Source organism: Lemur catta, chromosome 9 (assembly GCF_020740605.2).
Source record: "Lemur catta isolate mLemCat1 chromosome 9, mLemCat1.pri, whole genome shotgun sequence".
NCBI classification, from domain to species: domain Eukaryota; kingdom Metazoa; phylum Chordata; class Mammalia; order Primates; family Lemuridae; genus Lemur; species Lemur catta.
This window is the reverse complement of record NC_059136.1, coordinates 15,454,162-15,468,195: the sequence shown is the minus strand read 5'-3', so window position 1 is coordinate 15,468,195 and position 14,034 is coordinate 15,454,162. Positions and strand designations below refer to the sequence as shown.

Here is a 14,034-nt window from a genome sequence, read left to right as displayed (position 1 = left end):
TTAAATGCCACAGCTGGGTATTCAAAGCACTCTATCAACTGTACCCAGTCTGTCTCTTCTTTACCTTATACATTACTCCCCTATACAAACCCTCTATTCCATAAAAATTTTGTGAGGTAAATATTGAGGTTTACTTTTTTTTCTATATGACTATCCAGTTTTTCTAGCACCATTTATTGAAAAGACTTTCCTTTTCTCATTGATTTACCTTGATACTTTTGTCAAAAATCAATTAATCATATACGCGTGGGTCATTTCTGAGCTCTCTGTTCTGTTCTATTGAGCTATACGCCTATCCTTACGCAAATACCACACTGTGTAGATTACTGTAGCTTTACAGTAAGTCCCAAAGGTGGAACATCTGGCTAGAATAAGCCAATCAGGACATTCCATCCTCCCTCCATCACTATGATTATTGTTTTGGGCAGTAGGAGATGGGGAGGCAAGTGATCCAAACCAGTACAATGAGAACTTTTTTTAGAACACTTGCTGGGAATTTTAGGACACAACTGATCTCTGATACTTTAGACTGGTGCTTAACAATACAGTAGCCACTAGCCACATGTGGTTATTCAAAAGTAAATAAGATTAAAAACTCAGTTTCTCAGTTGCATTAGCTACATTTCAAGTGCTCAACAGCTACACGTGGCTAATGGCAACCACACATACAGAACTTCTCCATCATTACAAAAAGTTCTATTAGATAGTGCTGCTTTAAATGATGCTATGAGCAAATGTAAGGCCTGGAGCTGCCACTGCCATTTTATCAACATGAAAAAGCCTGCATGAGGACAAAGCTAATGAAGGCATGGGGAAAGACAGAAACCTGGAACCCCCTTCAACAGAGCCTAATGTCTCCCACACTGCTGGAATTTTTGTTATGTGACATAACAAATACTCCTATTTTTAAGACCAGTTTCAGTCAGGTCTTCTGTTGCTTGGAACCAGAAGCAAATGACTAATATGGTATAGTTTTCAAAATGCTTTCACATCCATTAGTTTAATTGATCGTGAAAACACACAAGATTTAGAACTTTAATATGCTCTCTCTGCCCTGTTAAACATTGCACTTAGTAACCTGGTACAGTAAGCATTCAATGAATAAATCATTAATAAAGCTAATATATGCTAGTTAGAATACTAAATACAGAAGTTTACTTTCAATTACTAATAAATGAAATATCAAATAAGATTTGAGAGTCTAACATCAAACACCTTAAACAAAATGCCTAAATGCCCACCTAAAATGTTAGTTTCTACTGTTTTACAGAACATAACTGGTAGGTTTTTATACCCCAAAGTAACAAAGCAATTTTTAAAAATTAATTCAACTATATAAATGTGGAAAATAACAATAAAAATATTTTGATCATATAATATAGGATAATCCTATATGAATACTGGTGGCATTAAAAAAGCACGTTAATTGTTTTTAAATTGCTAACATTTTTTAAACAATATGAAAAGTTTACCTTCTGATGTTTTACTGCTAATTAATTAAAATGAGAACTATAAGAAACATTTTTAGAGTAAAGAAACAATCACATATCAATTGCCTAAACATGCAATAACATTCTTCATAGAATACCCTTAGGATACACAATTATTAAAGAACATGTTAGAAGCTGTGAATCAACTAACTAAACAAAAACATGGAAAATTACAAGGTATTTCTAATTTTCTAAAATATAAATCATACTATCATTTGGAATTTTTTACAGGTACAGCACTGATTGCATAATTGTAAATTAAAAAGGAGAGTTATGACTAATTTATGCAAAGAAGATACTTTTCTTTCTGTAGAATCTAGATCCCTAAATAGTCTCTCTTAGAACTGAGACATAAAAATAACTACAAAATAAATATGAAAACTATATAGCTGTCTCTTTCATTTTAAAGGTGCCTGAAGTGCCAGGTTTCAAAAAACTGCATGTCTCCATTAGCCACCTTTATATAAGAAAACTGAAATATCATTTACACTATACATGTATCTCACTGTACAAGCATACACAGAACATTCATAAACATCGTAAGCACCCAGCATTTTTCGCTCTAAATGATCTTCTAGCTCAAATAACAGTATGTTTATATGCTGAATGATTAATATTTGATGGGAAACATCAAAATCTTGGCATTCTAAGGGTCTTTTTTATTGATGCAAAACATTTGTACATATTTATGGAGTACCTCTGATGTTTTGTTACATGTACTGAATGTGTAATAATCAAGTCAGAGTATGTGGGGTATCCATCATCTCAAGTATTTATCATTTCTATGTGTTAGGACTAGCATTCTAAAAGGTCTTGAATCCATATTGAAGCGTATCCAACTAAGAGACTTCTGTAGTAAGATAACAAAATAGCCAAAACATCATCCTTTAGAAAAAAGGCAGCAATATGGCCAGTTACCACTATATTCCCACAATACCTGGCACACGGTATAATAAATATCACTGCACTAAATAAAAAATACAGGAATAACATATTACATTCAATATTTTTACCCCTTTTCTCTCCCTTTCTCTTCCATCTCTTTCAAAAATTATCATGTAGTTCTAACACAATTTATTGGTTGGGAAATGCAAGACAGTGAAACCTAAGCAGTTATTCTATCAAGCTCTTTCAGTGGCTATCCAAACCTTTAGGATAAAATCAAGGGCCTTATACAGCTCGTGAGGATCCAGTTTACTTCCAGGTCTTAGCTATTTCCACTCTTCACACTATACCACAGCTATACTTAGCTGATTCCAACTTCATAAATGAACCGTGAGGCTTCTCATTTCTTAACTTCCATACAAGCTGCCCTCCTGACCTAGAATACCTTTCTTCTGCCTCATCTACCATATCTTTTGAAGGACTCTGGTGATAGTGTCACCTAGAGGACGTTTGCTCTGACCAGTCTCCCAGTCCCTTTTATCCTCCTTCTCGTTGATCAAAAACTTGACCAACACATCAAACATCTTCCAGAGAAAAAAGAACACTTTCTCCAATGATAAGCACTAAAATACTCAATCCCTGACACTTACAGACATAAAAAGGACACATACATATTCATCAATAATCACAAGAAATGTATTACATAAATATCAGGTATGTATACAAAGTGATATATCTATCACTTTTTCCCCCATGAACTCTCATTTATATATCAATGACATCAATCTCTGATGGATAAACATGACCTCAAGACAAGAAAACCACACTTAAAGATACACAGAGTTCCTTATAAAAAGCACATAAATGAAAACCAATAATTGTATGATAAGTACTACTCAAATACATAGCAAAATAAAAATAGTAAAACTGAAATTGCAAGAGCTCTAGTGATTGCTGCGTGAGGTGATGGTGCAGGACATGTGGGAAGAGGAGGAGGGCCATGAGGATTGTGTGCCTCACCCTGTGAATCATCATCCTGCTGCTCCAGGCTCTGTTAGGAATAAAAGAGCAGGGCAGGGGACTGGAGGTGAAGGGAAGCTTTGTCTTGTCTTCAGATGCCTCATTATATTTTCCCTTTCCCTGCCGCTCCACTGCAACCCTGTAAAACATTAGGCAAGCCTCTTAACACTCCCTGTCTATTCCATTTCTCATCTATAACATGGGGAGAAAAAAATGATTGGCTCAAAAAGCCTCTTTGAGGAAACTACAATACTGTCAGGAAATCTAAACATAATCATGTCTCCAATTCTGTAAGGTCAGCATTAGATGATCTCAGGAGACAAAAGTCATTTAGCTTTCTTTTTTGCTCACCTGGGAAATCAGATTCTATTTCCCACCCATCCTCACCACACCTCTCAAAGAAGCTATACCTCAAAGAAGCTCTTATAACCATGTAGAATACAAATTGAAATGTAACCCATGAGAAATGTATTCCCTAGTTGCAATTCACATCAATACTGGCATACTATTTTGAATTGCTTTTTAGGTTTAAAAAATTATAATTTATGCTTGCTGACTGCTTGAAATTATTTCAGGAAATATTCTTGGGGATAAAAATATTTTAAAAGCTGGATAACCACTCCTAAGAGATTGTCTGTTACCTCAAAGCTTTTAGTCTACAACTGTAGGTAGGACAAGTTAATTCAATTGCTTAGGCCTCATCTCAAAAGGTACAGATTCAGCAGGTCTGGAGCCCAAGAACTTGCATTAAATAACGTACTCCTGGCATGATCACTTTTTACTACCATCTGTTTTTATTTTATAACTGACAGATGCATCTTATATTGATTTCCTATCTTCCTTTAAGACATTGATTATTTCCAAATTCCTCTGTAATTTGAAAATAGGCCGGCATGATTAAGACTTTAAAAAGCAGATTTTCTCTTCCTTCAGAACCCAAATTATCACCATCGTATTTCATTTATAACTGTGCCTCAACTGGGATGTGAAATGGGGACCAAAATAGAGATTCAATAAGGTAATACAAATAGTCATTAGAAGAGTACCAGGCCATACTAAATGCTTAACAAATGTTATCTATTATTCCTATTGCAATTACTGTCATTAATTTTCTGCTCATTACTGAGGAAAACTTATTCATGGTTGTTACGTGTTATACATCATTGTTATACAGATAAAAATCTTATCTATTTATACTAAATGTTCCAGAGGGCCAATGGATTCAGTACACTGGGGAGCAAAGGGAGAGGATAAAGTCAAAGACCTTGATTCTAATCCTACTTTTGCCACTAAATTGCTACATGACTCTGAATAAGTTATTTAACGTGAGTTCCAATTTCTATTTCTGAAAAAGCTCACCTTGGATATGAAGATCAAATGAAACAATGCAAGTGGATTTTTTTATTTAACTACTATAGTATTCCTGTGGTGAAAAAAATACCAGTCTCTGGAAACAGTTCCAAAGATATGAACGAGAGATAAATGGCCACAGCCCCTGTATTTACATCCTTAAAAGACAGCACAAAGATCTGAATTGCCACATAAGGAATTTACTGAATGTTCTGCAATGCTACCAAGTCAACTATTTTTAAAATATTATAAGCAGGAATATTTAATTTTCAAGTATTCCTATAAAATCAGAGGAAAAAAGCATTAATACAAAAGTAATCTCAGGGGTTTCTTATATAGCAGTTATTAAAATCTTCACTTCCTGCATTTTAGCATTGTTTTTATTTTGATGCACAACCCCAAAGCCTCTACTGGTTCTAGGCTTTTATTTAGTATAAGTTCAATTTATAAATACACACAAGTGTTTAAATAATGGTGACTGCTTGTACTGGTGGTTTTCATCTCCTGTTTCTTACACTCTAGGACATGGCTAATGTTCTTATAAAATTATATAACATACTTCATAATTTTTAAATCTTAATTTACTGAAAAGATGCAGTGCTTAGGAGTCGTAACATTTTCTTTATACATGTAAACTAAATCGCTACTTTTTGTAGGACCAAACAAAAATTTACCACCTATTTTTGTATCAGTGCTTAATAACATGAAAAGATACAATGTATGTCTTTAATGATATTGTTTGTGGAATGTCACCTAATGAAATATGGGAAATAAAATAGTAAGACTCATTTTTTAAAGAAATATATTCCTAAAAGGCAGTGTTTAAACATTTTCAAATAAGATGTCACTTAAAACACAGCAGTGAAACTCTTCATTTAAAGTAATTGAGTTATGAAGTTGCTTATAAAGCTTACCCTAACAGCAATCCCCTAATTACCTAATACGTAAGTTTTCATTTTCTTAAATTCAGCTTTCTTCATGTAGGAGGTATATGTATCTTTTTTTTTCCTCTACTCTGAAGGAAAGGAGGTATATATCTCTTAAAGACATTGCAGACCTTAATTTAAAATACCTAAATGCAATTTAAAATATGTATATGCTGTTAATTTTTTAAAAAACAAAGCTATATAGAAATAATTTTTAAAATTTTATCAATTCTAATCAAAATTTAAAAATTGATTAAAATTTTAAGAAACTAGTTTTAAAACATAGGTAATACAAAATAAGGATGAACAAAGATAAATGGGTTTCTAATATGTGGTTAAAGAAATCCGAAATGTAGATAAATACAAGCACCATGTCTACCTCTGTTTATAATCATAATATTCAAATACTAATCACCTTTAATATACTATATATGAATTTTATAGTGCTCCTAGAAAGCATGCTAGCTCTAACTCCACAGACATCATACATGTGCATCCTTGTGCTACAGACAATGCAGGTGTGGTTAACAGCACAGTACACCCATTCTTCTCTTCCCAGTACATCCCAAAAGGGCTTGTGTACGGGATACAAAAGAACAGAAATACATCTACAGAAGACTCCATATCAATATACCTGAGACTCCATCAAAGGACATTTCAGCAGTATAGGGAAAGTAAAATCCCACTGATTTTCAGGAAATAGGCCAAAGCAAATTAGAGGCCTTATGAAAGTTGTTCACAAAGTTTTCACAGTATCTGTCACTACTGGTCATATTACATAAGGAAACACTCTAAAGTAGATCACTTGTAGCTGTTTATGCCTCCATTTACTCCTGATGTTCTCAACCACATGAGATGGCTAAGGAGTCCAGAACTTCATCACCAACTTCTTAGAAGTTTACATATACATAAAATCTTCAGTTGGTAAAAGTGTATCTCAGTGGTTTCCAAAAATATGAAGAGGAAGAATATTCTCATGGTCTGAATTAGAAATCTCTAAATAATATCACCTTGCAGAGCCTATGGCACACAAAAGCCCCTCAAATATTTTTGTCAAATGAGTATATGGACACCAAAAAGTTTGCTTCTTGTTACTACAACTGCTTCAAATGAAACTGTAAGAAAACGAAAAAAATACTTGTAATGGTACTGTAAAAATATCCTTAAATGAGAGACTTGTAAAGCACTTAGAAAAGTGTCTGGACCACAGGAAGCCCTATGTAAGTATTTGTCATTACAGTTATCCTGTAAACTTAGCTATGGAAAAACTGTTATGGAACAATTCTTGTAGATGCATAAGTATATAAGCCATCACCATCACTGGTAAAAAGAACTTAGATATATGTATGCACTACTAGTAAGAATATAGTTGCAGTATCTTCATATCTGAAAGAAAGCCGATCCTACAAGTTTAACAACTACTGTTTTATAATGAAGGTTAACTCAGTAAGACATTAATATATAAGAAATGTGAATTAATAACCTTAGGACTTATCCTATCATAACAAATTAATCGCTGTAATCCAATGTGTCTTCTATCCACTGTATTTATATAATTCAGAACTTCATAAAGAACTATTAGTAAGATTCATTCTTATATCTAAGAAATGCAATCAAGAAGAAAACATCAAAATCCCAGCTGATAGCTACAAAAGTTTTCCTTTGTATTGAAGCAGATTGTAATATAGGAGACTGCTGAAAAATGTTTGGGCTTTACTCTCTCACACTTTGACTACTGACCACAACAGAGATGAAGACTGACGTAGCTTGAAAATTCTGTGAGGATTAAATCAGACTATATTCTTCATATTGTCTAAGGAAGTAAGCTTTAGGCTGTGGCAAAGTACCCTCAACTTGTAGGAGCCAAAGAACAACAACTGCCGCAATGAAAGATCACAGTAGATAGGGTTAAGAAGGTGATTGCCTTCTATAATGAAATTTGCTAGAATACTTATTTGTTGACATTATCAAAGTCAACTTTATTTCTTTGACTTCAGGCAGTGGAGCTTTTGAGAAGGCATCCAGATATTTAAAATAAGAAGCTACTTTAATCACAGGAGGGAGACTCTCTATCTCTAGGAAATTCAGTTAAGTCTCTTAGAAAGCTTACTAGAATGATCCCCTAGTTTACAAAATTATAATACAAAATGCATTCATGATATATAACAAGGAAAAAGGTCTGCTGCATAGTTTGTGTTACATACAGGTGGTAAGATACACCATAAATGCTAAATAATGTGATCAAACAATTTGCAAATGACATAATCACAACTGCATTAAGGGGTGTGGCAAAAGATGTAACCATACAGTCTAATAAAAGTGATCAAAAAAAGCAAAATCAAAAGCTTCATACACAACTCAGGAGAGGTTTACAGCAGTGAGCCCCTTAAAACTGTGGAGTCAAGCAGCAGAGATGAGTCCTAGCTATAATTATGCTATATTTTTACTTTTCATTTGAAATAATTAATGGCTAAAAAATAAAAGGTTTTTTTAAATTTAAGTAGCAGTTTTATTTTTTGTAGTATTAAATAACTAAATCAATCACTGTCCAAAAGGAACAGCTAAGGCAGAGAAATATAAGGGAAATTTAAAATATATTTTCTGAACTATTACATAATCTGTAGAGGCAAATAAATTAGATTCCTATACAATAAAATAGTTAACGTATCTTTATTTCAATTATTAGAAATAAAATCTAGACGAGGGACTTCATTTATTCTTTTAGTTAGTTCAGCATCATCTTCACATGGTTTCAGCACTTTCACCAACGAAATGCCTAATTTAACAAGGTATTTTTCTAATATTATAAAACTAAGCCAAAGTATGTATTTTACAAATAATTTTTTTAAATCCTTCTTTTGAACAAAAATGAGACAAAATCTCTATACCTAAACAAAAAAGACAAAAGTAACCATGAAGCTAATTTAAAATGCTAACATCAGAAATATACATGGAAAAGTTACTTTTATAAGATTTTGAAGCAGGAAAGAATTAAAGGGTGAAGCATACTGGTTTTCCTTTTTAAAACACTATTTCTAAGTAGAAGAAGATCATTCTAAAAAAGATTCCTTTTCTTTTTTCACTTAGTTAGGTTGGAAGAACTATGAGAGATATCAAATAGGCAACAGATAAACAAAGAAAATGAGGACTTTCTCCTTTCCCCCAACTAAAGCACTATTAAAAAAAAAGATATTATTTACATAATTTTTTCCCTTTCGTTAGTGTTTAAAGTTATAAGTTGTCACTGACATAATGAAATGATTAAGACATATTAAAATTGTAACTCCATACTGTCTAAAAGTGATATAGTTTCTTACAATATTAACTTAAAAACTCATTCAAAGTAAGTAATCATAGTTGAAATGTTAGGTTATACTGGTGTCTATGGTAAAACAGCCTAGTTTATTTTGTTTGAACAATAGGATATGTTTATAACACAAGTGGATCATCATATGGCAATATTAGACCCTTCTAAGAAACGACCAAAAGAAAAAGTATATATACCTGATTTGTTTTAAATGTCAAAATCAATCTGATAGTTACAGTTACTAAATGAAAGATTTAAGTTTTACTTGCAATTCACACATTACTAGATATATGTGTTACCTCAACAATATCCGAGTTGGTTCTGCTTTCATGAGGTTCATTATATTCTGTATACTTGAGAAGAACTTTGTCCATATCAGTACTGGCATACTGAAACAGTTTGTTAGAGCTGTTGAAAATGATGAGTGCTATTTCACAGTCACAGAGCACACTAAGTTCATAGGCTTTCTTCATTAATCCAAACTTTCTCTTTGTAAAAGTGACCTAAACAATTAAAAAAAAAGTATATTTTTATTAAAAGTATTAGTAGGCTTGAATACAGGCTATCTGAAGACGAGGCTTCTTTTCATACTGAGCCAGATTTCAAAGGTGGAAAAGGTTTGTAGCCTCATGTTCCACATGAGCCTCACCTTCCCCCATTTTGCTACAGTCCTACATTTATCTTATATCCAAGGGCTCTGAAAGAGTGGTCTCCTGGGGAGGTATTCCCTTATCCTTGGTTGCCACTCCACTATTGAAGGCAAAGAACCAGAAAAGGAAGCAGCTGACCAATGGTCCCTTCTTATTCAGCTTAAAAGTGTTACCATAGACCTTAAATCCCACCCCAGGTAATCCAGTATCACCCAGACTTTAATCCCTAAAAAACTAAGTACACCCACTAATTTAACTTTTATTTCTTCTCCCTCTCATTCCCTTCTATTGCACTCACTGAAATTCACAGTCTAGGATCAGCAAATTCCCCAAAGTCCTCAAATTCTTCTTTAACTATTGCTTTCTCTAAGCGAAACCTATTACCTGAAGTCCTCTCAAATAGAGACTAAAATTTTTTGCCTTGTTTTAAATATTTACATCCTTTATACTCAAGACTCTGGAAGGTAAGTCCTTTTTGTTCCCTATTCTCTCTTCCAAACTATTTTTCCTTCCTTCCCCTTCAAAAACTTCCGATATTTCAAAGCTCATACTATGAAATTATACCACCCAATAACCCACCTTGAGGTAAGAGTTATCCTTGATCTCTCCAATTCTAACAAGGGATAGGGAAAGAGGGTACATAGGAACTCTGTACTTTCTGTTCAATGTCACTATGAATCTAAAACTGCTCTAAAAAACAAAGTCTATTAAAAATGGGTTTTAAAAAGTTGATAAGAATGTACTTTTGAGTAACTCTGGGAATTATAAAACAACATAAATAAAGTTCAGCAATCTCTTTCCCCTTCTATATCTACCATATGCTTTTCTTCGAGTTTTGTCTAACTATAGGCCTAGACTTAGAATAAATAATTGCAGTAGCTACTGAAGAAGCAGGACATCTCCAGTATGATGGAAAGCAACTGTTTCCACCACAAATTTTTTTCACAGGCATAAAATTAATTTAATATCCTCTTATATTAAAGCTATAATAGATACACAAGATACATATAAAACAGAAGCAACAAAGAAAATGCATTTCACATGTACAATTAAACGAGGTTTATGCATTTTTCAATCTGTTCCATTTTCTGTGTAGAATGATAAAATCAAAAGATAGTAGAGTAGTTCAATAGTTTACACTAATTTAGGCAAGGTATCTGTTTTGTTCCTTCCGGTAATACCAAATGCATTTATTAACACCATCTGCACATCTTAGCATTTAATATTCTTAAAGTTTTATATTTCCTGTATATTTCTCTAGTGTACGAAGTACAATACTCCACATATTATATGACCACTCAAACATTCTGTTAGCAAGTAAACAGTGAAAATAGGGTTGAGAGAAGGTTTTTTTAATTTAAACCTTTATTTAATGAGAAAATTTAACTAGCCAATGCAATCTAGTCTGTTTATGGCATATATATAGATATATATGTAAATTTACATACATATGTAAATTATGCCAAATATCCAAATCACCTTTTATGAATTATCTTTGAATACTGGCCTATATTTCATACTTTAAAATTCTCAATGTGAAACAAATTACAAGTAAAAGATATCAACATCTGTTGAAGTATTTGTTTTTACAAACAGATTTTAGGAACAAACAAAAAGAAAATGGAATATAAGGGGGGAAAGCAATAGGGAAGGAATGAGAGGATACTGTCTATAACTTAATATGAGTATTCTGCCTAGAAGATTAGATAACAAAATATGTAACCAGTCACAAAGCAGGAAGAAGCAGGCTCTAAATTTCAGTGTTTTCAATTGAAAGGTAGTTTTCAGCTGTCATACAGACATTTTCCTTCCAGACATTAGCTTTACAAGATATCTAAAAGTAAAAGTCACTAAAAGCCATTTAATTAGTACAACATTAATTAGTAATATTGTAATACAGCCACATTTCAGTTCATAAATTCCACGTGACACAGGTAACCCAACCTAAAATTAGGCCAGAGAATACTAACTACATAATTACAATTCAATATTCAATTTTACTATTTCAAGACGATTACTATTTTTAAACTGAAGATTTTAATTACATTCAAATGATGTAAATTCTCCATATTAAGTTCAAAAGAAATCACAAAATTTAGTTTTTAATTCTAAACGGAAGAATAAAGTAATGTTTGCTCTTCTCTACCTCTCTAAAAACACTGACACATATGTAACATACATAAGAATAAAAAAGTGACTGGGTTTTTCTTCAAGGAAAAAGAACCCCACGCCATGAATTTTCATCTGTCAAATCTGACGAAATTTAGATAAAAATGAAGGTGGATTCAGAAAATTTATACGGAGTTCTTCACAAAAATGGCAATGTAAGAGTCCTGGGAAGGTCCAGCCAAAGATTCTCTGATTAGTGCTAGAAGATTCAGAAGTGTGGGAAACCCATGAAATAAATGGGGAATTAACTGGTAGAGACCCTGATTTAAACAGAATGCTGAGGGATATACAAACAAACAAACAAGAATGTCAAAGCTATTTTTGTTAGTTTGTACCTAATATCATTGCCAAAAATGTGAGAGAGAACAGAAAGACCTGAAAAGTTGACAGAACTCAGAAAAAAATCAGGAGAAAAAAAAAAAATCAAATCATAACAGAGATTAAAGCCACAATAAGGAAATTCAAAGAATCAAAACGAAATAAAATGAATAGAGGAAAGTTGTTGGGTATGGTTGACAAATAATGAAGATATTAAAATTAAATATCTTCTAAGGAAAATTATTTATTAAAAATAAAACAAAACATTGAAAGGCTAAACCCTTCTCTTACAAATAATGATAAGGAATAATCAAGTTCATAACATATCCTAGTTAAGTTATTGAATATCAAGGTCAAAGAAAGAATACTGTGTGCACCAAGGCAGGAAAAGTAAGTTACCCCAGAATTAATCTAGGGACAACTAAAGGTATTATGAATTCTAAGGAATAATGGAGAAAACTATGAGAAACCCCAGATGTTATGCGAGAATATGTATGGGGGCAGGGATATGGAGGCTTGTAGCCTAGAGAAGAAAACAGCCAGTGGGACTGTTTGGGTTCACCTTATGCTTCTCACCTCTGTTTCCTAGGACACTCAATGCCTGCCACCTCACAACAGGAACTGGCAGCCATGCTGGTGCAGACAGATGTCCTCCAGAATAAAATCAAGGCAGCACAGAAGCTCTGCTGAGGACAGGAGTCGAAGCAAACAGCTAGGGTTTGACTAACCTCTTGGCAGTGAATTCCCAATCACTCTTACTCTAAACCTCTAAGGTTAGAGGATTACCATCTAGAGAAAGTCTCTTCTTCCAGTGTTTTTCTTCATGAAGGGCTCAGTGTGAAGTTGCAATCTGAGTTCTTTGAGGATATGAGGAGTGATATGCTTAACTATGACTTTTTCAATACCTGGGCCCTCAACACATTGAAATGTTCACCTAGGATGGTATAAACTAGTCCAAATACAGAAAAGACCACAAGGAGTAAAAAATTGACTATACTGGTAAGAGACATATCAAACTGGATTAGAAAAACAAAATCCAGCCAAATGCTACCTATAAAAGACATACTTAAAGCATAAGGATATAGTAAGACTGAAAGTAAATGTAGGGAACTACACCTACCAAGAAAATACTAACCAAAAGAAACGAGTAGCTATATAAAGGTAAGGTAAAGTAGACTCAAGACAAACATGCCTTACACTTAGGATAGAGAAAGTCAATGTGTATTGCAAAATTCCCCAAGAAGGTATAACAACTCTAAGTATGTACAAGTCTAATGAAGTAGTCCCAAAATATATAAAACAGTATGTATTAAATTAATAAAGTATAGAGAGAAATTGATTAATCCACTACTGTGGTAAGTGCAATTATTGATGTGTCTCAATGAACCAAAAAACAAACAAAAAATCACAAAGAATACAGATGTGAACACATAATGAAATTGGTTTAAAAAAGATACGAAGAATTGTGCAGCCAACAATTAAAGAATATACATTTATTAATATTTAAGTCCACTTAGAACATTTTAAAAACCAAACATAGGCCGGGCGCGGGGGCTCACGCCTGTAATCCTAGCACTCTGGGAGGCCGAGGCGAGTGGATCGCTTGAGGTCAGGAGTTCGAGACCAGCCTGAGCGAGACCCTGTCTCTACTAAAAATAGAAAGAAATTATCTGGCCAACTAAAAATATAGAAAAAAAAAATTAGCCGGGCATGGTGGCGCATGCCTGTAGTCCAAGCTACTCGGGAGGCTGAGGCAGTAGGATCACTTAAGCCCAGGAGTTTGAGGTTGCTGTGAGCTAGGCTGATGCCACAGCACTCAATCTAGACCAGGCAACAAAGCGAGACTCTGTCTCAAAAAAAAAAACAAACATGATTTAGAAAATAAAGCAAGCCTTAATACTTTTTTTTTTTTTTAAGAG

General features: G+C 33.4%; 1 protein-coding gene across 14 annotated transcripts in view; it reads right to left on the bottom strand.

The window, feature by feature from the left end:
* Positions 1 to 14,034, bottom strand: part of MEF2A (myocyte enhancer factor 2A) — a 128,444-nt gene that overhangs the window by 46,156 nt on the left and 68,254 nt on the right. For all 14 annotated transcript variants that reach the window (XM_045561785.1, XM_045561778.1, XM_045561787.1 and 11 more), the window contains one exon: positions 9,278 to 9,481. In XM_045561785.1, the coding sequence (XP_045417741.1) occupies positions 9,278 to 9,481 (204 nt within the window). The remainder of the gene's footprint in view (positions 1 to 9,277; positions 9,482 to 14,034) is intronic.